At 34.2% G+C, this 14,063-nt stretch overlaps 2 protein-coding genes across 2 annotated transcripts; one reads left to right on the top strand and one right to left on the bottom strand.

The window, feature by feature from the left end:
- The first annotated feature begins 230 nt into the window (after positions 1-230).
- LOC146139278 (mitochondrial basic amino acids transporter-like) lies at positions 231-6,340 on the top strand. The gene is made up of 8 exons (XM_083391444.1): positions 231-363; positions 1,062-1,105; positions 1,278-1,352; positions 2,674-2,910; positions 3,330-3,488; positions 4,657-4,874; positions 5,411-5,528; positions 6,033-6,340. Exons 1-8 carry the CDS (start codon positions 318-320, stop codon positions 6,042-6,044), a joined length of 909 nt encoding a protein of 302 aa, XP_083247570.1. The 5' UTR covers positions 231-317; the 3' UTR covers positions 6,045-6,340.
- Positions 6,341-7,097: 757 nt separating this feature from the next.
- On the bottom strand, positions 7,098-12,287 carry LOC146139277 (uncharacterized). Its single transcript, XM_083391944.1, has 6 exons — positions 11,820-12,287; positions 11,129-11,241; positions 10,726-10,820; positions 10,308-10,380; positions 9,072-9,230; positions 7,098-7,322 (listed from the first exon to the last, which is right to left on the bottom strand). The coding sequence occupies exons 1-6, from the start codon at positions 12,226-12,228 to the stop codon at positions 7,098-7,100; spliced, it is 1,074 nt and encodes a 357-aa protein (XP_083248070.1). The 5' UTR covers positions 12,229-12,287.
- Between the last annotated feature and the right edge of the window lie 1,776 nt (positions 12,288-14,063).

Here is a 14,063-nt window from a genome sequence, read left to right as displayed (position 1 = left end):
TGTTTTCTGTGTTGTACGTTACGTTACAGACTTGGTGTCTGTCAGTGATTAAATTTGATAAATATGTTTTGATCATTCAGCAGTTAAGGTTTTATTATTAACCTCCATAAATAAATCTGATACGATTATGTTATTTTCTTTATAGATTGATGTATATATATATATATATATATACCTTTTGAAGTTTGGATATTAAAATGTATACCATATTAAATTTGGTGTAATTTTTTAGATCATTTTTGCTCTCTTAGTTTGTTAAAGCCAATCAAATTTGATTTTAAAAGTTGTAAATCACAATCATGATAAAAATGTGAGCGATGGTTAATTTGTACTACATTGAATACCTTTCTGGTTGTATTGGTGGTAAGTTGGTGTGATTGTATGGTTTATTTTGGACTGATTAAAGAAATAAAACCATGTTTAAATAAACATTATTAATTTAAGATATTTTCTCAAATTTAAAAATACATATTTTATGTTTTTATTCGACAGTCTAAAAATTCAATTAATTATTTAATTTTAAAATGTCATGTATTTTGCTGTACATTTCCTTGATTTTAATGTGTGATTCTTTACTGTAACTTGATCAAGTGTATGACTATCTTGTGTCATCCTTTTCATGTAGTTCACAATAATAAGGTGCAATTAATGCCTTGACAAAGTTTTATAGATTAAACTAAGCACAAAACTTAGTAAACCGAAAATCAGTTTGTTTGTTTGTTTTATAACATACAAACAAACTGATTTTCGGTTTACCAAGTTTTGTACTTAGTTTAATCTTTACAATTGATGTGCAACCAGAATCGTTTGTTTTCACTATTCGGATTGCTATTCGAAAGAATACTTTGATTGACAAAGTTTTGCCATATTTTGTTATCATAAAAAAAACTGTTATTTTATTTAATTATGTAAAAATCTAGCCTAACCAATGGCATTGTTTTTGTGTGTGTTGGAAAATTCTTACCACTGTAGTTTACAATCCTATAATTCAATAATAAAGGTCGCACCCTTTGTTTTTGCCAAAAGGCCCTAACATTAACCTTCTCATATTTGTTTTTTAGGTGCAGCGGGAGTGTTAGTCGGTCAGCCTTTGGACACAATAAAGGTAAGACACGCATATTTTTGGTAATTCACAAACTTATGTTGACATCTGGGTATTCAACCTGAACATACCGGGATCAAAAACAAAAAACATATATTGCCTAATTTAAATGGCTGTGAAAGGTGCAACTATTTTTATTGGTCTGGTTGTAAAAGTGTTGTTTCGTTTTGTTTAGGTTCGCCTGCAGACACAGCCCGGAGTCTACCGCGGCATTTGGGATTGTTTCAAGAGCATCACCAAACATGAAACGGTAAAAATTGTAAAGGCAATATAGTTTGCATCCTGTTATTCAGAATCACACTCACGTTAACATCCTATCCTTCATTCAACTATATTCACATGTTGAAAACAAACATAACCTAATAATTTGCTATAAATGGCCTTGCGGTTTTATTGCTAGATAAAAAAAAAACAGTTGTAAAATAATGGTTGAGTTTAATGTGCTGCTGCTTTAATATTATTTATGTGTGCAATTTCTTTGTTGTGTTACTGTGATAACAACAACAGTTAAAGTTTGTTAAATTGTAACCTTTTTTTATATCCTTTGGAACTATTTCTGTGTGCAATTTTTTGTGGCACTTTGATACAAAATGTCACAAAACTTAAAACAGATGTAAAAGTTTATTATTAATTTGCAAGCATTGGTAAATGAATTGAAACTAGTTCGGTATTTGGCCATGTCTTGTTTGTAAACTAGCAACGCTGTTGAGAGCTTAAGGATTCATTGTGTGGTTGAATTTGAGTGACATCAATTGCACACGCCCCTTTTTTCTTGGGGTATAAACAAGGCTCAGCCAATAGAAAGTTGTTCAAGGTGGGTGTTGGTGTCTGGTGACAAAAGCCTGGCAATCGTTCAGCGCTAGTTTCCTGAAACCAGATGCCCTACGACCTACGTGTTTCACTTTATCTGTCATTCTGAAGCACTCTGTTGACACACTTTTGTTACCTTTTTAAAAAGACTTGACCTGACTAATTTTATTTTCGTTTTTTTGGTGGGGGCAGCAGCATTTATTTTAGATGTTTTGGGTCTGAAGTGTGCTATTCTTAGTTTCAGTTTTTGTTTTTTAATGAAATACCATTTTAAACGTAAATATTAGAAGTCATGCTTTATAATGTTTTTTTTGTTATTTAAAAACTACTTTAATCTAACTTAAGTTTATATTGCTATTTACAACAAACACACGACACACATACAAAGTAAACTTTGGGATACTAGTTTAACCACAAATAAATTCATGAAAGTGTTCTAAACAGACTTGTTGTTTTAAGTTCGACTGAAACAGACAAGCTAATGTTACACTACACAATGAAATGACATTTTGAATAAAATTTCACCATCTTCAAAAAATCAATATCATGTTACAACAGTTCTAAAGCTTTTAGTAAAAAATCCGACCCACAATTGTGGATACCAGCATCTTTACAAATTCTAAATTGAAATCTTTGTGATAAGATGTACTAAATAACCAAGAGATGACAAAATGTAAATAGTTTTGTGTATTCATATGAATGCTCAACATAATAATATATCATCTAACATTGATTTTTAATACCCTTTTTCTTTTTGCCAGGCATATGGACTCTTTAAAGGCATGTCCTCGCCTCTTATCGGACTCAGCTTGATAAACGCTATCGTTTTTGGTGTGCAAGCGCAAACCATTGCGTTACTCGGTCACGAAACAACAGCAACACATTTCATTAGCGGAGCTTTCGCCGGAGCTGTTCAATCTGTTGTCTGCTCGCCAATGGAACTGGCAAAAACCCAAATGCAAGTGCAAGGAATTGGGACGAGGGTTGTCAAAGACAAGGTTCGTTTTTTTTGGTACAGGTAGAAATGCTTTTCAATTTCTTCTGCCTTTAAGACGCCAGGTAACGATTCTTGGTTTGGTATAGTTAGAATTGAGTAATTTAAATGGATGCAGTAACATATATAAAACTAAGTTTGTCTGTGAACAATTTAAATAAAGCTGGTTTCGACCTTACAAATAGATGTATGATGTTATTCTCCATTCATGAATCAAACACTATTTTAAAAAAATGTTGTTTTATACATTTATGCCAGAGACAACCTTAAGATATAGAAAATATTTTGTCTGTGTAGACAACCTATTTTGAACTAGATAATGTCTAATACTGATTGATAATTTTCACTTATTTTTTTAACGAAATAAGGACAGGTTTGGAAATCACCAGCTTTAAATAAATGTTTTACCCGGGCCCTTTTCAGATTCAGTACAAAAATTCCGTTGACGTATTACGCAAAATATACCGTGCACAAGGTATGAAGGGGTGCTACCGTGGAATAATAATCACGCTGATCAGAGAGACACCTGCATTTGGATCCTATTTTGCGTCTTATGACATCTTGATTTCTACTGTTTTTAAGGTAAAGTCATTCAGAGTATATTACTCATGTCTTACAAATCAAAGTTGTGTTGTTGCATAAACTGAATCCATGGATTTTAAACCTGAAAAACTTTTGCTACAACCTATTGAAATTTAAATAGGATTATCATGAAAATATTTTACAAAGAAGGACCTACTCTTTAACGTCTAAACCAGGGGTGGGCAATTATTTTTAACCGCGGGCCACATGAGAAGCTTAAAATGTTGTGGCGGGCCGGATCAAAAATAGAATCTAAAATACACGCAATATGACGTCATACTCTGACGGCATAAAAGAAACAACCTAACGAACTTGTTATTACGTTTGGAATTGTGCAAAAATGAGCAATTTTGGACAAATTTAAAGAGCGCGAAAAAATTGCGACTATATTCGTTTTAAAATGCAAACTTTAATTGAGATTTAGCGGGCGCATGGAGAACAGGTAAAACGCATTGAGCACAGATAAAAAATATCTATTGCTTTATATAGTGACGTTTATTAAGTTGGTTGACCCAAAAATTAAGATTAAAATGCGTAAAAATTTCGCACAAAAAATAATTTTCTGTTTTTTTTAGGCTGTAAGTTACCAATGTGTCACCTGCGGTAGAACGGCCATACTGCAAAGACGATATAAATCGAAAGAAACGTACAAAATGGCATTAACTAAATTAGGTTTACAAAATGTGAATCAGTATATTTCAGAGTTAAGAAAACGATCTATATTTCGTTCATATCTTAAAGACGGAATCCTGTTAACCGAAGCGCAGAAATATATAGATATTAGGCTAAGTTTGTTAAACTTTCGTTGGGAAGTGTCACAGTGCAGAGGACGCTATTTGTCTGTAAAGCTGCAAAAAATCGCGTGGCACATACGAGAAAGACGGAAGAGATTCGCGCGAAAACTATTTCCGTTAAGGATTTGAAACAGGCTGAAAATGTAATTTGGCGGGGTCGTGACTAGATTCGTCCCTGGAAAAAGTGTTGACGGTACAACCAAACATGTAGAACCCCAACTTGCATGTCACTTTAAAAGGAATTACTTTAAAATTAAAATGAATTAAAAAACTCTTGCTAAATTGTTTTATATAATATTACTATTTCATGTAGCCTTTTATGCTTCACAAATGAAACTTTAAATACCAATATTAATACGGACTATTTTTCGTAGTTCGACTATTCAAATCCGTACCGAATGGACAGCATAATGAAAATGCTGGGGGCCGGTGGATTTGCTGGTGTTGTATCGTGGGCAATCACTTACCCGGTTGATGTTATTAAGTCCCGCATTCAAGCGGACGGTTCGGGTGGCAGATCGTACAAGTATTCCGGCATTGCCGATTGCATCAAAAAGTTGCACCTCAAAGAAGGCAATCAAGTGTTTTTCAGGTAGCGAAAAGTGATTTGCGAAAAAAACGTCATTCATGCTTAAAAACTAAAATTCCTACATGTTTTGAATGTAATTTTATGTTTTTTTGTTAAATTTTGCACTGGGGCAAAATGTCAGCTTTTATTTGTACTTAACTCTATTCCTGTCGGCAATAGTTTCTAATTGATTTTTGTAATATCATGTTATTTTGGAAATTTATCAGTTAAAAGGCCCAAAGGTTATTTTTTAAGGGTCTTGGGCTGTTGTTTTATTTTTTTTAGTTGAATTTAAATTAAAAACAGTTGTAAATTAAACATCTATTTTTAGCAATGAACTCTTAGAATATCATTTCTGTATAATACATTTCAAAGCCAAAAAGGTCAAGTAGATCGACATTAGCTGAAGATGATACAAGCTCGTATTGAAACGTCGTAATTAAGATGATGTGGCACTCATTATCAAGCTATATTACAAATCCGTGCATAGTGTACCCAAGTTTATAACAAGCATAACATTTTCCATGATGAATTAAAAATTCGTGAATGCTTACTTGCAGAGGCATTACGTCAACAATGTTGCGAGCCTTTCCTGTTAATGCCGCGACATTTACTGTCGTTCATTTGATCAATCAAAACTTGTACGCAAGAAGCAACACATCAAAACAAGTTTCTAAGGTACTGCTGATTTTTTTGGTAAAATAAAACTTTCTGTTTTTGTGTTTTAACTCCAATTAAACCTATTTTTGTGGGGTAATTTACAATGCCTAAATGCATTTTTTTTAATTTTAAACAAAGGAACAGTAAAACAACATTAATTCTTGCCTAAATTAGGGCGTTTTATGTTTGGCAGTAAACTACAATGAACAAATGTTAGTTTAAACGTGTAGAAAGTATTTTGAGTGTTGTCCAATATTTTATAAAGGCCAATGCTACTTGTTTAAATAGCTTTACCTAAAATTATACAAATAGTAAATAATGTTAGATTTTTTAGTGAGTGTAATCTTAGATTTTAAAAGGCATATGCTACTTGTTTAAGTGACATTTAGTCAAAAAGTTTTACTAAATTTAAAACAATAATAAAGTTTGTTTGGTTTTGTAGTCCTATATTTTAAAAGGCATACGCTACATTTTTAAATGGCATTTAGTCAAAAGTTTAATTCAAAAATATCTCTTTTTTAGAACGACTCATGATGACAAGCCACTGAAGCAATTTTATTACACAAGCTTTTAGATCTTTTTTAATATTGTGCTATTATTATTTCACATTATAATTACACAAAATCGTCATACTTTGCCTTCTTATATCAGGAAACCACCTACTTCTCTTTAATTGCTTTTTTACCTATCGCTGTTTACTCCTCGATGTATAACTGTCATTTTATTCTTATCGCTTAGAGAAATAATTTGTCGTTTTACGTTTTCGTGCGCATTTAGAGTGACTGGAATACACAATCACACCCAAACCAAGAAGCTTCATCGTGATACAAAACAGCATGGAATTGCACTTTTTCACAAAAAAATGCCTGGTGAGAATTACTCAACATGATGATATTATAGTAATGATCGCTCGCAAAACACGCCTGTAAGACAAAAACTTAACAGAGATTTATGCCCGGCAGCGAAGAGCCTTTGGGAAGAAATAGGTCTGATTGTAAACCTCTTCTGAATTTCCGGAGTAATGTTAAAACATTGGATTTCCTTATGTTGCATTTCATACTTCGGCAAATTCTCACGAGGCTCACATTAAGTTGTCAAGCGGGAAGTATAGTGCTATAGGTTCTCTTACACTTTTTTCAAACGCGGAACCTATGAAAATATTTTGGATGACGTCATAAAACAATTAGACTTAAGATAACTGCATTTTGGGGTCCGACAGATGTGAAAGCGTGTTTTTCAATTAAACTTTGAACTGCTAAAAAATTAATACTCTTTTTCAATTTCAATTAGGCCTTGATTAAACCCCATGAACTAGTACCAACAAGGGGTGACGGACCCCAGTTTAAGAACCCCTGATGAATAGGGTTAAATGGCCATATTTTATAGCTTTGCCTTCTTGCTGCGTTGCACTCGAGCCGCGACAGAACAAATGGTAGAGCGAGAGAGCAAGCGATTTCGTAGAAAATCAACTAAAAACGACTTTTATACAACAATAAAAAATAACGTTTTTTACAGTAAAATGCCTCCCATCCCCTAACGACAAACATAGGGGGGCACAGGGCCAATTTCCGAGCAAAAAGGGGGCCTCTATGACCAGCTGGGGGGCGGCGAAGTGGCAGAAGAAGAACTAGACGAGTTTTTCCTCGCTTTGGCGTGTGTTAAGATGTGCGACTTCAGGTTGGTAGACTGGGCGAACTTCTTGTCGCAGTTGCCGAAGGGACAAGCGTACGGCCGGTCTCCGGTGTGGATTCGCATGTGCGTGCGGAGATTGAAGTCGAGCGAAAAACGCTTGCCGCAGCTGTCGAAGGGGCACTGAAACGCGAGAAACGAAAGTTTACACTTTATAATTTACGTCATGTTAGGTCGTTCTGAGCGACGTTTGTCTCTTTTTATTGCGCATCAAGGTTAATATTTAAATATTCCTAATATGTTATGCAACGAACGGGCACCGCAACGCGAGAAACAAAATATTCCTACGTTATTACACCTATTAGGTGGTATTAGTCCTATTTTGGTCTTATTCTAAACTGTGGTTCATTCCGCGGATGTTGGTGTTGTTTTAATTTAGTCTTGTGACTAAAATCCGAATTTCAGCCATGATTTGCTATAAGACGCAGTGGTTTCTACTTTAAAAGGTAAACTTATCAAAAAACAGTAGCGTAACAAACAGAGGTAAATAAACTTCTTAACTTAAAAGAAAATTTGGCCAAAAGACGTGGATAAAATACCCGACATTTCAACTTTTATCTTTTGCTAATTGGACCATATTAACGTATGTTGGTATCAGGCCGTATCGCAATACTTTTTGTGCAAAATAACGGGTAACGGTATCAGAATAAAAGAGTATCAGACATCCCTAGGTCGCAGTACAGGGTTGATTATTATAAATTAAAAATAGCAGTGACCGGTCGGCGAGTATCTCCACCAATCAGTATACTCGCCAAAAATGTCGGCACGCCGTCTGTGTTTTTCTTCGTACCTAAAACCCGTTTTTTTTCCAATAGTTTATCCCGCCTTTTCATTTCAGTGCGTTAATGTGGTTCACGTATGGCCGGACTTATTGTTTACCGGTCTTTAAATGAGCCATTTTACCATGTGCGACACGTTTGTTTAATTAGTTGCGCGTGTGTCGCGATTTAAGCATTGATTGGCCTTCAGTCTTTGTTATATCGCAATCCGAAATAATATCGTCATTACTATGCTCAAACAAGCAAAACGATGAAATTGAATCGTTTTGAGGCATTTTTTCTCGGTTATTGAGGCCGAAATTTGCTTTCAAGTTAGAAAATTTAGTAGCCTTCTGAGTTTTTTTTTGTGGAAAGCGCCGCTTTGGATCGCAAATAATGTCTGGAAATCCTACAATAATTTTGCATCACATCATCCTTGCATCGTACGAGCACCAACACAACTTCTTGACATTGGTATCGGCCCCGATATGATATTTATAAGACATCCCTAGCTGTAAGTACAGCTATGCATATTTCTAAAAAAATTAAAGAAGTAGTTCCTTACGATAGGACGCACAAATATACTGCAATGGATACATATTTGATCTGGGTAAGTTTTTAGAGGCGGTTTATGGACGTTACGAATAAAATATCGCTAAATATTGTTCCATTCGGCTTTGGAAGCCCAACAAGAATGCGTTACAAATTATGTTTAAATATACAAAGTAACTTGAATCTCAGTAAGTCTTTAACCCAGTGTTTCTTAACCTTTTCTTACTTCAGGGTGAATCTCGGGACATTTAAAACGTGGCGGTGCACCTGGCGAGCGAAGCGAGGGCGAATTTTTTTTTAGTTTACCGGTATTAGTCTTACTTTGCTGGCATATTTTCACTACATAAGCTTTATAGTTGCATATTTTAAAGTACTGTGGAGTCAAAAAGCCAAGACGAATAGAAAAGTAAAAAAAAAATATGTTTTAAATATTAAAATATTTTTTTTGCGGAATTGTTAAGAAGCACTGCTTTAATCTTTTTATCAAGAACGGAGCGAACCTTCAACAAACTGCAAACGGGTATGTGAGTGGTTTGTTAATTGGTGGCTATATGACCAGTACCTGGAATGGCTTTTCGCCAGTATGCACCAGCATGTGTCTCTTCAGCTTCGAGCTTTCAACAAAGGCCTTTCCACATTCGGCGCACACATGTACCCTCGGCCCGTGAGTGTGCAGGTGTTTTCGCATGGCAGCGTTGTCACGGAACATTTTGTTGCATCCCTAGGAACAACGGTATTTTTAGTGTCTTGCAATGTTTTTTTTACTGTGAAAAACAAACATATCTTCTAGAGCAGGATTTCTTAACAATCCCTCATTCATGTTCGGGGCAATGTGCGTTGGTTATTTTACAGTTAAACCCAAACTTGTGGTTTTTATTATAACTTTAGTGAAATCTCTTGTGACGTTTTTCCAGTGTTGTAACGACTCAAAATAAAGACTTTTTCAAATGACTTGACTGAAGTCTTTTGGAGTAATGACTTGGGTTAAAAAGAAGTTTTTTTCAGAAGGCATTTTTTTTAATTGGATTTTTTCTTAACTTTTGCACATAAAACAATTTGATTGCTATGCGTTTATGAAATATTTTACGACTTATTGCTCATAATGAGACAAGTTTATCATTCACTGTTTTATTTTGTTGACAAGGACTTGACTTGAAGTTGACTTGACTAATTATGACTTGACTGGGACTTGACTTTAACTAAATGACTTGCAAGTGGTAACACTGCGTTTTTGACATAAGCAATGTGAAACACAAAATGCAGAGAGAGAGCCCATTAAAGGAATGCACCACTCATAAATGGCGAGAAGCAAGGATTTTAGAGAATATACATTTCTGGACGATTTTTTTATGTTTTGAATAGATAAAATGAATAAATCACTGTAGTGTCTCACTTGTAACAAATGTTATAATAAAACAATTATGTTTGGCCAACAGAAGCAGAACAGAATTTAATGTAAAATTTATCACAGCATTGGTAAAGTTCATTTACATATATAGAGTTGGTCTTCATCAGATATTAATTACTATTATATTCTTTCTGACAAACCATTAAATAAAACTTCTTAGGGATGTGTTTAATGTAGTGGGTCTAAAATTTCTTTAGCTTCGCCTTTGAAAAAGTTTGTTGCCCATGGGATAATAATACCTGTAAGCATTTTTTTACGCAATTCAGTGTAACTAATTGAAGTTACTGTGCAATTTCCATAAAAATAAAATAGAGGACACCTGGGCATTGTGCCCTACAGGTTGGAAACCACTTGCTTAATGTTAGAAATAATGTTCCTTAAAAAACTTACTTTGTGCGGACATGCCACCGTTCGTTGAATTTCCTCTGACTTTTGACGCTTTGCTTTTGATTTTGAAACGCTTCTGATCAATGTTTAAACATAGATTTTATTAAGTTTGATTGAAACAAGTTATTATAACAAAAAAACAATCAAATAAGTTTTGGAGCATATTGGTTGGAGGTTGTAGTAAGACGTAATAAGAATATCAAAGCCCATACAGAAGTAGGTATCATTTTGAATGTTTTAGAATCAAATAAGATTTTTTAACTTGGTTTTTAATTAACGATTGTGAAAGACATTTAAAAATAAATTAGTAATTTTTTTACTGATATAAATTGAAGTTACAACAACAATAAAATATGTATTTTGAAGTGGCCTATTGTGACGGGTGTTTGCAAAAGGTATTTTAGACACATCTTTTACTTACGACGTAAATTGAGCGACTCGCCCAGAATCAGGGGTGTCATCTGCATCGTTTGCGCTGTGACGGACAAATCCATATTTCTCCCTCTCTGCTCTACTCTGTTGTGGAAAATAAAAATATGAATCTTGCCAAACTTGAAGTTTAAAGGAGAATATATTGTTAAAGAAAAAAATAATGAAAGGAAAAAATATTAAATATATATAATGCTTTTAATTGTAAAGGAAGTGGACACAAAATAAATTTAAAGATATAAAACACTTTTTTAACATATATTTGGACATGACTAAAAAAAAAAAATATCTAGGCCCTAATTATTTCCACTCTGTAGTTGGGATATGTTGTTCGGTTATTCAGTAGTTGCACCTTTTGGTAAAAACTTCACAAATGTTTGTAAAACGTTCTTTACCTGTCCTTCTAATGAAGATCCACTTTCGTCGGCAGATGTAATGGCGGGAAGGTTTGCAAGAGCAGCATATTCGTCGTTAAGGTCTTCGTGCTCTAATCTCCGATGGTCATCAGCTATATTTTTAATTTCATTGTATTATTGCAATGTTATTTAAAATTTGAAAATGGGAATCTATATATATATATATGTTTAATGTAGTTTGCTTGAGGCCAATAATTAAATTTTTTCAACTTAATATTAGTACAAAAAATAATAAGGTACATTGGTGAAAAAGCTATACAAATAGTTAAGGTAGACCAGCAAACACAAAAATACTTTTCATCTAAGTACATAAAAAAAAGTAAAATAATAATTAAGATAGGCAACTTCACTAGTCATACCCAAATAAATTTTCAAAACCACACCAATATTGGGTTTTCTATCAGGATTAAATTGCAGCAAACTTCTTGAAAATATTAACTCCTGACATGTGCATTTGAAAATGTTGCCAAGAAAAAATACAGCAGTTGGTTTAAGAAAAAACAAACCAATAACACAAAAATTCCTATTACAAGATTCCTATTTAAGAAAGTCCAGCAAGCTTTTTTTAAAAGACGTTGCTAGCAAAAAAGTTTAAAAACCACTGCATAGATTCATAGAAGAATGAAAAAGTAATAAACAAATGTTTTTTTTTATATAAAATGGCACTTACATTTACCTGAAGCCCACATCGTCACAGAAAATTCACCTTCCAGGGTTTTGATCTGCACTTGCTTTTGTTCCCACTTCTTGGCTGCTTTCTTGTCCATGTCCATTTTCTTGCCCCGCTTTCCCTTGCGCCGACGACCGCCACCCGTCGTTGGCATGTCCTGTCCGGCGTATGTTTGCGGCAGTGGCACGAGCATGTCATTTGCGTTGGCGAGACCTTGTTCGCCGATTGTTTCGTCATCAATTACTTCCTCGGCCGGCTGTACGTCGATGCTTTCGTCGACCGTTACGTCCTGATTTACTTGGTTGAGGGAGATTAGCGATTGTTCGTGAAGCGTGTCAACGTCGTGAAGACCCACGTTGCCCGACATCATTGGGTTCGCTTTATAACCCTTTTGACCAGAAGCATTCATGATTGTGCATGCTAGCTTGCAGTTACAAGTGTGTGTTTCTAAACCCCCTTTTAATGAAAAAAGCACCTGGCAAGGTAAGAATTAGAGGTTGACCGATATCCTTTTGGCCTGATAAAGTCATAGATAACTGATTTTTTTATGTTTTGAAAACGATTCGCAATACTGATAACTATTTTATTTTTATATACCAAGATAGACAGATATGAAATAAGCTATTGCTGCGAGGCATAATATATAACCGAGTGTTGCTCATCCAGCTGTATTATACAATGGAATGCAGATTATATATTATACTGCTGGATGAGCAACATTCTGTTATAGATATGTTTAATAAAATTTTAACTAGTGTTTTTTTATCTTAAATATATACTTCATTAACACACCTGTTTGGTAGATTAGTTAATTTTACCGTTTCAATTACCTAGGGTTTGTTTGTTACATCAGCACCTGACTGCATTCCATAATTTGTGGCCGCCAAAGGTTTACGCCAAAATTTTTTTTAGTTAAAATCCTATGCGAAAATAGAACAATATGTGTTATATACTTCAAAAACGACAATTGGTTTTGGTAAATTCACCTGTCCGGCTATACTATACGCCAAATGACGTCACTAGCGTTATTTTAGGCAAGGAGTCCTTGCCAAAAATCTCGAGCAGTAAGGCAGTGGAATGCAATCAGGCATCACCGTTGAAACAATTATTAAAGCAATGCACAATATTTGGGTTAGGTTGCTGTTAGTGTTTGGGTGGGTCAGGTATTATTATTTAATAATATTGCTTAACCTACCATAACCCAATTGCTAACCCACAGCCTAACCCAAATATTGTTCGTTGTGGTGGGATTCTAGGACCTGGAGAAGTTGGCACGTCAAGATTGTTTTGGGGCAATATCTCCAATAGCTGTGACAATACAGAGTTCAAATTTTTACACAGTCCTTATATTGGTTCTACCTTTCCAGCAAACACACTTTTAGTGAAAAAATATTATTATTCATATATTTCTTTATATTAATATTCAGCCGTATTAAAACCTAATTGTCAAGCCTTCTCTCTTTTCTACGGTATAAACAACAGTAAGGCATACTCTTTGAAACGAGACATTGCTTGTAGTCAATATCAATCAATTGGGCCATGCTTTAATATGCGATCACAAAATTCATAATTGCTTAAGTTTGCGGGTGATTCTAGGCCCATTTTCTTTCAGGGGTTTCTATTGCTAGCATCTCATTGCTAACATTATTAGTCCTTGGTAAGAACTGGGATGGATAAGTTTAAAAGTGTTGACTTATGAGATAGTTTTAGGTTTGTTATGTTTACCCGCGATTAGTTAAAAAGGAATTAAACATTTCATAAATAGTTTGCTTTTATTGCTAACATTATTTTAATTTATCTACATTTTCAAGTATATCTCTGTGTTATAACACCACAATTAGTAATTTCAACCACTAACCAGTAATTTTACCTACTTTACAAAAATAGAAACGGTAAAAAAGCAGCGCATTTTTTGTTGCGGCGAAATTTTCCCAAAAGTAAAAGTGTAACGTTGGCAGAAATCAGAAAATTGCGTTTTAAATTATAGTTATAGCTGGTTAAGTTTACCCAATGCTCGCCATTCTTATCAATAATTGCATTGTTCATGAAAAAAACACTAAACGCCAACCAGGACAACAAATTGAAAACATAAAAAAGTCACTAATTTAACAAACCTTTTTGCAGTTTTGCTAAATTTTTTCAACGAAATGCCTCATTCCGGCTGTTCGCAAGGTGGCGCTATTTTTTAGCCCTTTTAGTTTAATATTTATTGATTTAGGAATAAACATCCTTCTTAATATCGGT

The sequence above is a fragment of the Ascidiella aspersa genome, chromosome 6 (genome assembly GCF_963924565.1).
Source record: "Ascidiella aspersa chromosome 6, kaAscAspe10.2, whole genome shotgun sequence".
In the NCBI taxonomy this organism is placed as follows: domain Eukaryota; kingdom Metazoa; phylum Chordata; class Ascidiacea; order Phlebobranchia; family Ascidiidae; genus Ascidiella; species Ascidiella aspersa.
Note: the sequence above shows the minus strand (reverse complement) of the source record. Positions and strands in the feature narration are given on the sequence as shown.

Excerpts from the sequence above, each read along its gene's own strand:
- LOC146139278 (XM_083391444.1), top strand. The coding sequence starts at position 318 with ATGGTTAATTTGTACTACATTGAATACCTTTCTGGTTGTATTGGTG. Across the intron at positions 2,911-3,329 it reads CGAGGGTTGTCAAAGACAAG|ATTCAGTACAAAAATTCCGT; the intron begins GTTCGTTTTTTT and ends GGCCCTTTTCAG. Across the intron at positions 4,875-5,410 it reads GGCAATCAAGTGTTTTTCAG|AGGCATTACGTCAACAATGT; the intron begins GTAGCGAAAAGT and ends GCTTACTTGCAG.
- LOC146139277 (XM_083391944.1), bottom strand. The coding sequence starts at position 12,228 with ATGAATGCTTCTGGTCAAAAGGGTTATAAAGCGAACCCAATGATGTCG. Across the intron at positions 9,231-10,307 it reads CGGTGGCATGTCCGCACAAA|GGATGCAACAAAATGTTCCG; the intron begins GTAAGTTTTTTA and ends CGTTGTTCCTAG. Across the intron at positions 7,323-9,071 it reads CTGGCGAAAAGCCATTCCAG|TGCCCCTTCGACAGCTGCGG; the intron begins GTACTGGTCATA and ends CTCGCGTTTCAG.